This window comes from Schistocerca nitens, chromosome 3 (assembly GCF_023898315.1).
Source record: "Schistocerca nitens isolate TAMUIC-IGC-003100 chromosome 3, iqSchNite1.1, whole genome shotgun sequence".
Taxonomy (NCBI): Eukaryota; Metazoa; Arthropoda; class Insecta; order Orthoptera; family Acrididae; genus Schistocerca; species Schistocerca nitens.
Window position 1 is genome coordinate 701931101 of NC_064616.1, and position 15518 is coordinate 701946618.

The window sequence follows — 15518 nt, forward strand, 5'->3', positions numbered from 1 at the left end:
CGGCTAAAACGTAGATAAAAAAGAAAATTTAAACAATGTCATGTACAACTTGGATCTGTAGCTAGGACACTGCCTCTCACCCTTACAATTCTCACACATCCTACCGGACATAGACGGTAAAGTAGATAAAGAACAAAAGATTATCTTATCCAAACACAAAAACAAAATAGAAACGTTAAAATTTATGAACAATTCCGAGTGGGATAAAAACAAACAGTTAAGCCACCACAGATTTTTTGACAGAGTTATTAATACAACTTACATCCAATTCAGCAATAGTGAACTTACTTTATTAAATAAAGCTCTGGCACATAATCTTCTAGCAAATCTCAATAACCACATTGTTAAAAATCTCATAGCCTGCACGAAACTTGCACTTAACACAGCAATACTAGACACATGTGAGAAAAATGCACTTGCATACGAGACAAATAAACTGATAATGAAACGACTACAAACAAATAATACCCGCAAAAACACTGAGCTTAAAGATTTGAAAAGCATTAACAGCAAACTATCTGAAAGTAAAGCACTCATACTAAAGGCTGACAAAGGAAATTCTTTAATCGTAATGCATGAAAGAGAATACATAGAGAAAACCTTGCAATTTTTCCATAGTAACAATATTACTGAAATAAAGTCAGATCCTACAATAAAATTCCAAACTAAACACCGTAAGCTACCACAAAACTATAACTTTTTACTGAACAAATATGAAATACGTAACAGTACAACAATGAATCCCTCAGTACCAAAACAGCGTGCACAGACAAAGGTCATAAAGAAAATTGTTACATTCGACCAATTGTTAACTGTTTCTTAACAGACTTGCATACTTCATAAGCCGTAAACTAAAAGATCTCAAAAAATGGTTCAAATGGCTCTGAGCACTATGGGACTTAACATCTATGGTCATCAGTCCCCTAGAACTTAGTTACCAAATACTATACATTTGAAAATAACTACATCATATATAACACACATGAACTCATAACCTTAATTAAAGACATCCACATCCCACCAACAGCTAAATTAGCATCACTAAACATAGTCAACCTATACACGAACATCCCTGTCAAAGAGACTATTAACATTATAAGAATTAATCTGCTTGAATATACGAAAATTAGTATTGCAGAGATCTATGAACTCACAGAAATACTTTCACTTATTCTAGAGCCTAATTACTTTAGCGTCAACTACAAGCTGTACCAACAACATGATGGTTTGGCAATGGGAAGTAGCTTAGCTTGGATATTGGCTGAAATTTACATCAACCATATAGAACAAAAATTCTTCTCAACCAACCAGCATATCTCAAACAAAATAATCTACTATAGAAGACATGTTGATGATAAAATCTCACTTTGTGATGGTACAAACGATGAAATTGATACATTAGCAGCAGTTCTAAGCAAAATGCACAAGAATATTAAATTCGGAGTTGAACATGAAAGTAATAAAATATTAACTTTCTTGACCTGAAGATTTGCAATAGCAACCATAAACATTAATTTAGTATTTACAGAAAACCTACCACCACAGATGTCAGAATTGACAACTCATCTTGCCACCCCCGCCAACAAAGAGTGGCATATTTCAGAGCCATGGTACAGCGAATTAAAAAAGTACCAAATCAAGAAAATGAAATCAATATATTTAAAACAGTGGCTCATAATAATGGATATAAACACCTAATGTATGCAGACACGTAATAATACGATATATGTAGCTCACTTATGTTCAACGCGAATTAGCGACAGTGAAACCAAATAGTACATTAATAGTAAAGTTCTGGTTTCCTTTAAGTTAATTTTATTTTGAAGCAGTTACACGGGTCATTGTTCTCAGCAGTAATCGAAGGCTGGGACGTCATTTCGTTAGAGAGCGAAACCAGACGATGTCTGTGACATTTCTTTGGCGGCATTCGTAAAACGGGATTTCTGCAGATTAAACGGCTGGTATTTGCCTCCAGGCTTGCAGTGCCGGGGTGGACAGAGGATCTCATCGCTGTGCATGTTGATCTGTGGGCGGCTCCATCTCTTGCATTCACCAAGAAGTTCCTAGGAAGTTGTTTCTCCATCGATGTAAGGATAGTTTTAAAGTGTGTCACTGAAGTAGTGGAATGTGCAGAGGAGGAATGCTGAAGTAGTCTTGCAGATTAATGACATATTGTTTGCCGTGTGAAGGCAAAATGAGATAAACAACGACGTTGAGAAGCATCATTTTCTAATTAATAGATTTAAAGGTCAAAATTGAAAATTTTTGTGTTAAGCAATTATCGAATGTTTCATAAATAGATACATCTTTCATAGCATGATCTACTTTCCGGACGAATGATACAGAATAGTCATTAAAAAAATGTTTTGTTACTGACCGCCTTAAGAAATTTTTGACGTCTCCCGCAATGCAGTCTATGAATTATGGTTCTTACTACTATGATCCGACTATTTAATTTGCTCTCTGCGGTTAGAGGAAACGGAAAGTGTGTTTTGGAGTCCCAATTAACCTACGTTGTTTCTGTGGGAATAGCTAAGTGATCATGTTAAGCCTCTATTTTTTTTTCTTGGAACATATACAGTGATTCTGCAGATTTAAATTTGTTGCCAGAAGACAATGAAATCACTGCTTATTGTTGAATACAATAATCAAGTATTTGATAGAGTAATAAAATACTAACGTCGACTTCTATGTCTAGAAACAGTTCAAGAACGAAATCAGGGCTTGCACAGAAAAATTTAAGTACTCGTTTTTCCCGTGTGCCACGCAACGGTAGAGAGACAGCTTGAAGGTGGTTCATTGAACCCTCTGCCAGGCACTTTATTGTGAATAGCAGAGTAATCACGTAGATGTAGATGTAGATGAGAACACATACATTGCAAAGGTGTTTCATATCACAGGAGTTAGCAACATGAAACGTGATGTGGATTCACATCGATTTGCTTTAGTGTGCTTGTTTGGGGTAGTAGAGTGAGAAGGAAAAAGGAAAAAAAAAAGGAACTGATATATACTTAAAATATAGTGCCCTCAAACATATTCATCTCAGATAAGAAATAATATAAGCATGAGAAAACCTTAAAACTATACAGAAGGAACGTGAGGCTCAGAAAGACGCTATTTACCACAAAGTAATATTTTATTTATAATAATAGCACTGCACTGGCCTTATCGTCATTCCAGACAAATTTCATCCCTCCAGCAGCACTTATAGTTGACCTGCGTTCAGTTTGTCAAGGTAATCTTTCAAAATATTGTGCACTAAATAACTAGCCAAAGCACCATGGAACTCTTTACCGTTTGCCAAAAACGTAGTCGAGTTATATGTCTGTGACGTAATTACTACAACACTTGGGTGATTTAGTAGCCTGAGTGGCCAGAATATATATCTACAGCATACTGCTTCTGATCGCCCATTCCCTGTTCCCCTAGTGAACAGCCCATGGGAAGAATGATGGTCGATAAGCCTTGGTGTGATTTTAATATGCTGTGTATGTGGTATAAGATAAAAACAATATATGTCCATGAACATGTGACACAGCGGTTCACACAATGGACTCGGACTTAGGAGAGGTCAAGTTATCATACCGGGCTGACAATTTCTATTTACATCTTTTATGATAGCCATACTTTGACTGAAGCGAACTACAGAATGGCGCCTTTGAAAAGAATACAGTACATATCCTTCTCCTACCTTTCTCAGTCTGTATTGTGGCTCCATCTTTAACCAGTTCTTCGTCGATGATACATGAAGCTGTCATCGTTCTTCACTTCTTGACATATGATATTTTTAAGAAATTATGCATTAGTGCTGCTGTACGTGGAAAATTTTCTCTGCAGTTTTTAATGTTGCTTTAATTAAAGTGATACAGTAAATTACGAAAGAGAAGTAACCAAGAACTGCTGTTGCATGGGGTCAAATTATGTGAGCTCAGAAATCATTCTTGCAAACTGGAAGTTGGAGTTGGGGGTAGAGAAGTTGGCACGGAAAAGTGAGGGACAGACTAGTGAGACACTTGTGCAACGGTTGAAAATTGAAGAAACCACCTGAAATAGTGAAAATGTATCTGGGAATCGAAAACATGACATATGAGTAACGTAATTTGAAAGTATAGCGTAATCGTCTTTTGACATATTTTAATGACCTCTTCTTCATTCTGCCATGTAGTGATTACGGCACATGAGCGAACAGGAAGAAGTCGTTAGATGCCTTGTCGATAGAACGCGGGTGACAGAAAAAATTTTATGGTTCAAAGAAGCAGCATATGTGGCTGGTACTATTCAGAATGAACTGGGGCATTTTTGATAAGCAAAAGCACCCGCATTGGACAGCATTCCAAAATATTTTGTCTTGAAAGCCTTGCTTATAGCTAGCAGTTACGTTAGTTATTAGGCTATCTGAACACACCCCCAGTCGCTACATACAGGGTGGCGCACGAAATGTGTTACCAATTGTTTCTTTCACAATTTACGACGCACGTTAGATATCCCGCTAAGATCTCTACAGCAGTACCAGCAGAGCTTGGAAAAACAAAAGAGTTACGAAATGACGTGTAATTCACGATACTGCCGCTAGGAGTCTAGTAAGCAGCAATGGCTACAATGGAAGAATGACGACACAGCAACGATCGGCAATTGTGTTACTTTTTCATGAAACGAAAAGCCTTGTTGTGACTCAGAGGCGTTTTCGACAACAGTTTAACACACGATGGGTCCTTGCAAGAAGACCATCCACAGGTTGTACGATGAATTTGTACAGGAAGGAACAGTATTGGAAGCGAAAAGACCTCGGCCTAAGCCTGTTTGTTCAATGGAGAATATTGAAGTGGTACGAGTTGCTGTACAGAGAACTCCCGGAAAATCGTGTAGAAACGCAGCAGTGCAACTGGGAATATCCAGACGCTCCGTTCAACGCATTCTTAAAAGCGACCTCCATATGTACCCATACATACAAGATGACCTGTGCACAGAAGCTCACTGTGAAGAACACAAGCAGCAGAGACTACTGTTGGCTCAGTGGGCGGAGGATAGGGAAGAAACTCTCAACAACGTTTGGTTTTCAGACGAGGCGCATTTTCATTTAGACGGTGTGGTTAACAAACAAAATGTAGGATTTTGGGCCACTGAAAACCCACAAGTGCTTTACGAACGACAACATTATGCTCCGATGATTACAGCGTGGGCAGCAATTTCCAATCACGGACTTACTGGACCCTTTTTCTTTGAAGAAACTGTGAACAGCGAGCGTTATTTGAGAATGCTTCGCAATAGCTTCATTCCACAGCTTCTTGCTACTGCCTTGCCCTTCATCACGCAGTGGTTCATGCAAGATGGAGCAAGGCCACATACTGCAAGCACTGTGTTGGAGTTTTTACACGAGCATTTCGACATGCGGATCTTTTCACTCAGGTTTCCAGGTCGCTTCAATGACGGACAAAATTGCCCCCCCCCCCTCCCCAATAGTCGAGACCTCAATCTATGTGATTTTTTTCTATGGGAGTACCTAAACGAAAAAATTTTCCTGAAACGTCCACGTGATTTAATGGAGCTCAGAAGACTTATTCTTCACGCTTGCAGTGAAATTGCGGAATAAATGTGCCGTAGGGTAATCACTAATTTCCGTGTTCATTTGAAGGAAGTTAGGAAACGAAATGGTGGACATATTGAGCATGTACTGAGTTAGAACATATCTCCATGGAGGGCTCTTCATTGTAGTATATGTTACTTTCAGATTGTATTGAAAATAAAGTTTATATTCAAAAAGAAAATGGTACCACATTTCGTGCGCCACCCTGTATGTATTTCACTGCATGCTCAGCATCTCATCGGTTTGCTTCTGATGTCAGTTCAGGTTATTATATCTTCATTGATTTATCCCTGCAGAACCATTCATTTCATTGCATTACACTCGTTTAATATACATCTAAAGACAAAAAAAAAAAAAAGAAAAAAGACGTACCATGAAGGAACTATCGGAACGGAACGAAAACAGGTAGATGTGATGTACACGTACAGACAAACAAATGATTATAATGTTCGGCATGTCTCCAGACACGTCTTCGCTGGTCATCGTGGCTCAGTTCGAAGCGAGACTCATCACTGAAGACAGTTCTACTCCAGTCAATGAGACTGAAGGCCGAAGGCATTTCTGGAGACACCCCGGACATTGGTGGGATATCAACCTGACTGTTGCCCGCCATGCAGCACGACAAACAGGAGTGATGAACTGAGGTGCCATTTCTTCTCATAACAGGTCCCCCAATGGTTGTCGTCCACGGCACCCTTAAATCACAATGGCAATATGAAGATATTCTACGCCCAATTTTGTTACACTCCATGTAAGGCATCCTGGACTTACATTTCGGCAAGATAATGCCCTTCCGCACATGACGAGAGGAAGATAATGCCCGCCCGCACACGGCGAAAGTTTCTATTGTTTTTCGTGCTAGCTAACACTGCCTTGGCGAGAATGCTCGGAGGAGCTCTTCCCAACTGTGAACATTTGGAGCATTATGGGCAGGACCCTCCTACTAGTTCGGGATTTTGACGATCTAACCTGCCAATAGGACACCTCTATCAATAAATTTCATGCCGAATAACTGCTGGACTTAGAGCCAGATGTGGACCAACGCTTTACTGGCATGTTCAGTTTGTGAAGTTCTTTCTCTTAAATAAATCATACATTTCTCTGAAACTGTAAACATTTGCTTGTTTGTCTGTTTGCACCAGTACATTATGTTTAATGATTTTCGTTCCACTCGGATAATTCCTTCATGGTGCGTCGTCTTTTAAGTGTATATACTGGGTGGTCAGAAACAATCTAAAAAGCTTGTAAGGGTGTACTTTGCCCCAGTTCCCAGTTACAATTAAAGTTTCCTAGTAAGACTGGTACGTGCGCAGATTCAAGTGTCCCGCCAGAGACAGTGTCGCCAAAAGCGTAGTTTCTTTTGTTTCCTAAACACGAACATGAGATATGGAACGCTAGTAAGGATCGAACCTCTAACCGAAGCCAAAGGCTGAGCAGTCTCGTGCGCTATAATGTACACTACTGGCCATTGAAATTGCTACACCACGAAGATGACGTGCTACACACGCGAAATTTAACCGACAGGAAGAAGATGCTGTGATATGCAAATGATTAGCTTTTCAGAGCATTCACACAAGGTTGGCGCCGGTGGTGACACCTACAACGTGCGGACATGAGGAAAGTTTTGAACCGATTTCTCATACACAAACAGTAGTTGACCAGCGTTGCCTGGTGAACCGTTGTTGTGATGCCTTGTGTAAAGAGTAGAAATGCGTACCACCACGTTCCCGACTTTGAAAAGGTCGGATTGTAGCCTGTCGCGATTGCGGTTTATCGTATCGCGACATTGCTGCTCGCGTTGGTCGAGATCCAATGACTGTTAGCAGAATATGGAAGCGGTGGGTTCAGAATGGTAATATGAAGCGCCGTGCTGGATCCCAACGGCCTCGTATCACTAGCAGTCGAGATGACAGGCATCTTATCCGCATGGCTGTAACGGATCGTGCAGTCACGTCTCGATCCCTGAGTCAACAGGTGGGGACGTTTGCAAGACAACAAACATTTGCACGAACAGTTATACGACGTTTGCAGCAGCATGGACTATCAGCTTGGAGACCACGGCTGCGGTTCCCTTGACGCTGCATCACAGACTGGAGCGCCAGCGATGGTGTACTCAACGACGATCCTGGGTGCACGAATGGCAAAAAGTCATTTTTCGGATGAATCCAGGTTCTGTTTACAGCATCATGATGGTCGCATCCGTGTTTGGCGACATCGAGAAGAAACTACATTAGAAGCGTGTATTCGTCATCACCATACTGGCGTATCACCCGGCGTGATGGTATGGGGTGCCATTGGTTACAAATCTCGGTCACCTCTCGTTCGCATTGACGACACTTTGAACAGTGGACGTTACATTTCAGATGTGTTACGACCCGTGGCTCTACCCTTCATTCGATCCCTGAAACCCTACATTACAGCAGGATAATGCACGACCGCATGTTGCAGGTCCTGTACGGGTCTTTCTGGATACAGAAAATGTTCGACTGCTGCCCTGGCCAACACATACTCCAGATCTCCCACCAATTGAAAACGTCTGGTCAATGGTGGCCGAGCTACTGGCTCGTCACAATACGCCAGTCACTACTCTTGATGAACTGTGGTATCGTGTTGAAGCTGCATGGGCAGCTGTACCTCTACACGCTATCCAAGCTCTGTTTGAGTCAATGCTGAGGCGTATCAAGGCCGTTATTACGGCCAGAGGTGGTTGTTCTTGGTACTGATTTCTCAGGATCTATGCACCCAAATTGCGTGAAAATGTAATCACATGTGAGTTCTAGTATAATATATTTGTCCAATGAATACCCGTTTACCATCTGCATTTCCTGTTGGTGTAGCAATTTTAATGGCTAGTAGTGTATGATATGCGAGTAACTAACACTAATTGTATCTGGCGCGCCGTTTGAATTTGAGCGTGCAACGGCCTGACTGGCTAACTTCAAAGCTAATCATTTAGGAAATGGTGCGAAGTATCTAATTTTTTTCCTACAACTATTTTTCAGTACAACCTTCCCTGCAAGACACTTACAAGCTTTTCAGACTGTTTCTGACCACTCTGTATGTATACATATACAGGTTGAGTCATCTGCCTCTTCTACCAATATCATTTTATGCGAAATGCAGTGCTACATCTGCTCTCCAAAACCACGCGCGAAATTTTCGTATTCTTTCGTTCGCTACGTGCAAACTGTTAGTCCTACAGACCTTTTAGTAAATGATTTGATGTGGTTAAATTTTGCACAGGGACACGTTTCGCTAGAGACTGTAGTTATCGAAGAAAAACGTATGAAAATGACCATCAAACGCACCCAACTCTCACACTCAGACCAGCCGGTAAGGCTTTCCTGTATGTCTGGGGCGCTGCAGTCATGGACTGTGCGGCTGGTCCCGGCGGAGGTTCGAGTCCTCCCTCGGGCATGGGTGTGTGTGCTTGTCCTTGGGATAATTTGGGTTACGTAGTGTGTACGCTTAGGGACTGATGACCTTAGCAGTTAAGTCCCATATGATTTCACACACAATTGAACATTTTAACTTTCCAGTATGTTGTTCATGGCACTTCCTCCTACAGCTGTACAAAACTTGGCGACTACAAGAATAGCTTACCACATTCGACCTTTTCGGTCTTCATTGATTGGCCTTATAACGTTATCGGCTTAGTGAGCACTTACAAATCGTAAAACTACCGCTTGTGTAGATTTTACCACACAGTTTTGTGATTTATAACAGCGCAAAACAAAAGATTACATCGTTGTATTCGTCAGGCCTTCTGACTACAAAACTACTGTGCTTTTAAGGGTTAAATTTGCATAGAATCGTGCATGTCATTAATTTTAGCGTCAAGTTTCCGAAAATAATTTTTCTTTCATAGTATCACCGGCACGTTTAAATTAATAATGTTAACGGAGTAGCAGACTACGCTGGTGGCGTAATGGCCCAATCACCAGACACCAAAATTGGCCGAATATCGGGAATAGTTCGTGTAGTCAGAATTTTTTTTATACTGGTAGGAGGGTCATGAACATAATAGAAATTCTGAGTGGTTACCGAGGAGGTGTGTTTGAAAGTAACTTTTGTGCGTTTTTCTTGAACAACTCGAAAACTATGGCCTCTAGCAAAAATGTATCCCAGTTCAAAATTTAAATACAGTTTCCTAGAAAAAGGTGCTATTCATTTTTTCTATAGGACCAATAGTACGCACGTAGCAAGCGAGACACTATGAAAATTTCGCGCTTGGTTTTTGAGGTCAGATACACAATAGTGGGCTGCATAAAACGACATCAGTAGTGGCACCTGAATCACCCCGTATTGTATAATATGTTACCTGTGTCAATGTAATCCGCGCTCTTCCACCGACGGTGGATTCCAAGTGGTGCTATTTGCATGTAGTCTATAGGCGACCCTTTGATTATAGGGCTAAGAAAACGTAGGTGATAAACTTAGTAACATAGCACCTCTAAGTCAGGCATGAAAGAAATCTCAGAACTGACATGTACGAAGATTTCGTAGTAGAAGACATTAGGCAAGTGCAAATAACTATAACTATAAGGACGTTACCAACAGTGTCAGTTTATACTGGGAATTACATAATACTAATCCACATGAGAGGTGGTAGTAAGGATCAAAACAAGACAAAAATATCCAGTAAACTTGGGCTCAAAAATGCACGCCTTAAGAGCTATCAGCACTCGTTCATCTGCACTACCATCTCTTCTACGGCAAACTCTTTGCTATTACGTACGTCGTGCAGATTGCAAGAAACAAATGCGGACACATTCCTCTGTTATTGGCTACTGATACAGCAAGCAGTAAACATCTGTTAGTGTTGTTACTGTAATCCTTATTCACAGTTCTGGGTAAGTGCAGCGTATACATCTGTTGTAATGGAACGAGTCTGTGTTGTAATAAGTCTCTGAAATGACTTTACATCGTAGTCATATCTTTGCACTTATCAGGATGATGAGCAGATGGTACCCTGTGTTCTGGATATTTTTCGGCATACAGGACATAGGATCAACAGTGGCTTCCATTTGTCAAACCATAAAATAAGACCATGTTTTCCATGTTCCGTGAGTAGTAATAGGCTTCCATTATGCTAGTAAGTAAAAGGATGAAACTACAATGTGAAAGTATTTCACAAACTCTTCAAAACAAACTGGTTTCATTAGAAATAATGTATTTACTATACTTCCCCAGAACTACGAATACGGTTTACAATAGCAATACTAACAGACGTTTACTGCATGTTGTAGCCATGGAGAGTTACAGAAAAATATGTCCACATTTGTTTACTGAATTCTATAACTCGTTAGTAATAGCAAACAGCACGCAGAAGAAGAAGTGGCAGTGAAGATGAACAAGTGCTTGTAGATCTTAAGTTATTCGTTTTAGGGCCCATGTTTACAGGACTTTTTCCTTGTTTTGGTGCATACGGCCACCTCTAAAAATTACTGAATACTTTTTTAAAACCCTGTATATAACAGACATTAATTGTAATGCCATTAGTGAGTGTATTGGTGTGGCGTAACTGAAGGATAAGTAGTGCAATGGAGAGGATATATGTGTAACATGAATTAGAGATTGCTAGATCGAATTAAAATGGGTCTGAAGCCTATTTAGCAATGGCAACACGTTAAGAAAATTTTCATATTATTTACAAAATGTATCTAACCTTCTTTTTGCGTAAATAGTTATCTGTACCTTAATACAACTACTTGACATTATTTCTGTACCTCTGTCTTATAAATGTAACGGTATATAAATCAGGGAGTTGTGAGATTCAAATCCTTGTGTGCCCATCCAGATTTAGTGTCTGTGTAGTTTCTCTGTGTGAACTGAAGCAAATTCCAGGACGGATCCTCTGAAAATGACAGTTCGTAGCCTCATTCTTGTCATATCCATATTTATGGGACATATCTAATCGCTTTGATGTTTAAGCCCAACCTTTCTTCATTTCCTTGTAGTGGATGTCATAAATTAATTCTTTAGATACAAGTAAGATACTACTCGTTACGTAAATTGGTTCCTCAAATTTTATCTTGGATTCCTCATGTTTGTAATAAGACATATTTTCTGTTCTTACTGCACAGCCAGTCCGACTGGGATTTAATTTTTTATTTTTTTTTTCAAATTTCTCATTTTGTTACCTGTTATTAAATTCAGGTTTGATTCCTTGTAGAATCTTTTCTTCTGCAGCAGGTGTTCCTGTGCAACGTGATCGCTCTGACGACATGCCCACAATGCACCCAATGGGGATAGAGAGTAAGGATCGTGGGAGAGAAATTACATGTTAACTGATGGCCACCGTCTAGACCGTCTGTTTCGGGTTCGAAGCTCTCTCTGGCATCGGCTTCTAGCTGTCGGTGACAGGAACCGTTTCCTACACCTTTTCTCGTACTTTGTTCTGACACTCGAATGAACGACTTCGTATAACAGCCATCCGTGGCTGATGGCCACACAGAACAACCTAGGCATGCCGATTTGCATCCAGTATTTTGAATAATATATAGAGTTTTTTAATTTTTAACTAACTCTTTCAATGGAAAAAAAAAACTTTCCAGATGCCCACCTCCTTGCCAACCCTCCCAGGCCGGCTCTGCAGCTCTACGTTTCACTGCATATCATTGTAGCCTGCTGTCTTGTATAGCAAATCCGTTTCTATTTTTCCTCATAGTCCACACGAAGACAGAGCTGTTGATGAGTTTATAGAAATTAAGTTTAAAATATTTGAAGACACTAATTTACATCGTGAACGGAAATTTATGAGTTTTATTAACATGTGCAGTTCATTAAACCTGAGTATTCTATTGATATCCACCACCTTTGTTTCACAGCTTCGATATAATTCCTGTTGTGAGTAAAGATACGTTGCCTCTTTGCAAAACATTATTATAAATTTTGGTTCAAATTATGAGGTATAACTGTTTTCATAATAGGTTTCTTTATGTGCAACGTGTTATCAATTAAATGAATATCGAGAATGTATCAGTGGTTTGAATCACCTTTCAGTATCATTATGTGGGCGAACTGCATCAAACTGGTTTTCTGACTGATGACCACAATAGCAACAATTATAACATCAACAGACTAAATGTCCAAAAATTATAAAGCAATATCTGGACAGTCAGTGCATTAGTAAGACTGTATCAGTGGTGTGAGTCATCTTCCAATATCACCATAAAGGCGAACTGCTTCAAATCAGTCTTCTGACTGAGGATCACAATAACAACATGCTACATGTCTACAAATTATAAAGTCATATCTGGATAGTCAGTTCACTGGTAAGCTTCATAAAATATGTACTGACATCTTCCACTGTCTTACGGGTAACTAACTTCATTATAGAACAGATAATTTGATATGTTGTGTGAATGGCATCCCTTCATCTACTTATCGTTCGTCTTCACATAATTATTTGAAAATATTTACTGATTCACGTCATATAATTCACTTCTCAATCATCACGATTATGTCGGACTCATACAGTAAGTAAAGTCAGTGAGTAGAATTTCGAATGTTCCACTTCAATTTAATCATGAGGAGTAAGATATCATTTTTCATGAAAGTCAGTTTCTTTGAAATCCTCATCTCCTAAACCCAATGCAGCTGTTTCTGGGATTCGAAGATAATATTGTTCTAAATTCTGAAAGATATTTACTGGCTGGTCAAACGTTTTATGCATATCACATCACTGATACACTCATTAGTGTAAAACTCATTTTGAGGCTCTAATAGAGATTTCTCATCTCTGTTGCAGTTATCCATGTAATTACAGAATTACACACGTTTTATCGAAATGGAATGAATTTCAATTTGAGTAAAAAATAATGTTATACTTCCATTATATTGTTTACAAGTTTATAGTTAGTCTGCCTAACGATTATGTCATGAATCTGAATGGATGTATGGCTGTCGTATTTACAATCGCTGTATTTTCCCAAAGCTTATATTATATGGCACGTTTTAGAGACTAATTCGAAGAAATTCTGCATTTTTCAACTTAAGATTACATTCAATGCAAAGATATGGTGTTATTTATGCTGTTACAAGATCATGGAGATGTATTTATAACTTACCAATATTTTGAGTCACATAATAAAGTCTTACGAAATTTTAATGTTTGTTTTCTGTCGTTATGTGTTAGGGAATTCCTTAGTCAAATTTCTGAATATCTTTAAAATAATTTAAACTACTTTCTTCATAATTCCCAGGAACATGTATTGTACATTTGCTCCACAGCATACTAGGGAATCTCTGTAATATTCACTTCTGTACATTACACAGCGCCAAAATCCAGAACGTTCATGTTTCCGATATTTTACTGTAAAAGGAACATCTTTGTTTTCACCAAGCAGCATTGAAAATTAGCATAAATTGCAAAAAATACCTAACACATTCACTTGTTTCATCTTTTGTAGTAAAACCCGTATCAGCACGCAAATGAATATTAATTTATAACGTCGAGATACTTAGATGCGGGCCATAAGTTTGGAAGGCACTAACATGAAACTGAGCCATTTTATTTTTGGAAGAATTGTACCAGAAGAAGATTTTAGAGAAATAGCCTACATTTTTGGGAGAATTCACAATGCTGTATAAGGCTATGTGGCTTTAGTAGATGAAATTCCATAGAGAATATAATCAAAACGTGTCACTATATTAAGGAGGAGTATTCTCTCTTGACGTAACTGGAGTTCCGCTGGTCCTCTGGGCTAGCTTATAAAAGCAGAAGTTCAGTTACAGGCTGCAATTCTAGTCAAATAGTAAAATGTTATAATTTGTGGTGTTCTTAAGTCCTGTTGCACACTCTAAAACTGAAGACACCTTGTATTAGCATGTATATGTCTAGAGAGGTGCAGAATAGCGACATGATTACTTATTTCAATTACTGCCAAATTTTTACGACACCTTAATGAAAATATATTATGTGGTAACATAGTTAAAGGAGAAAATGAAATTTTCTCCATGTAAGCAAAAAAAAAATCGTAAAAGATACATGGATCCACCTTGCACTACTATGTACGTTTTTTTTATTCGGCTGAGATATGTTGATGCACCTGCCAAAATCGTGAAATCTGATGTCCTACTTTGAGATTTTTTGAGCATATAGGCTGTAATTTTTTAAGAAATTGTGTCTCAGTTTAGTATTTTGTATCTTAGGGTATTTAATGAGGACTGTGAACTGCGAACTGAAAGTCTATTACCTTCGTTAAGGTCGTGTGTGACATCCTTTAAATTTCTGAGTCTGCCTATGAAACTTGTTTAAACATGATTGTAGCATGTATAAAACACACTGCAAGACTTCATCTCGTTACATTAGGATATGTGAACATCTCGGTTATAATTTATGGAATATTATAGTTTTTTGCGTCGTCCTAAGTCGTGTGAAGCTTGACAGTATCCTGCTTTTCTGTTGACTTTCTTTAAAATATAGTATACTACATATAATATTAGAGTATGAGCGAATTTTACAGCGAAAATAGTGAAGTATTTAAATGCGGCCATACTTTGATAATAGCTTCACTCCTATATGGTAGACTTTCTGGATTGTTTAAGGAGGCGTCAAATCAAAGTGAGTCAAGTTAACGTGTCATATGAGACACAAAATTATTCATTTTTGTAAACAGAAAGATAATGTTACACGTATCATGTGATCAACAAAGCTACTGGGCAAATCCCTTTCTCAGTTATACGACCCTTAAGTCATCTAAGCCTTTGTGTGAAACGCTTTTGCGCTATAAAAGCATGGTCATTCTATGGTCCACGTACGTAACATGTTTAAAAAGAATTTAAAACATTACGCAATGTTTCTAACCATTATGACTCGGAACATGTTGATTGAGGTATTGCCATTGCATCAGTGCAGGAGTTAGAGAACATAAAAATACCTCACACAACAGTGTCTCAAACATAACTGTCCTCTCGATATACGTTTGCA

At 38.9% G+C, this 15518-nt stretch overlaps 1 protein-coding gene across 1 annotated transcript in view; it reads right to left on the reverse strand.

Moving 5' to 3' along the window:
• Nucleotides 1-11813, reverse strand: part of LOC126249396 (glutamate receptor ionotropic, NMDA 3A-like) — a 128434-nt gene extending 116621 nt beyond the window's left edge. Inside the window, exon 1 of the mRNA XM_049951048.1 lies at nt 11728-11813. Within this exon, the coding sequence (XP_049807005.1) occupies nt 11728-11813 (86 nt within the window). The remainder of the gene's footprint in view (nt 1-11727) is intronic.
• Between the last annotated feature and the right edge of the window lie 3705 nt (nt 11814-15518).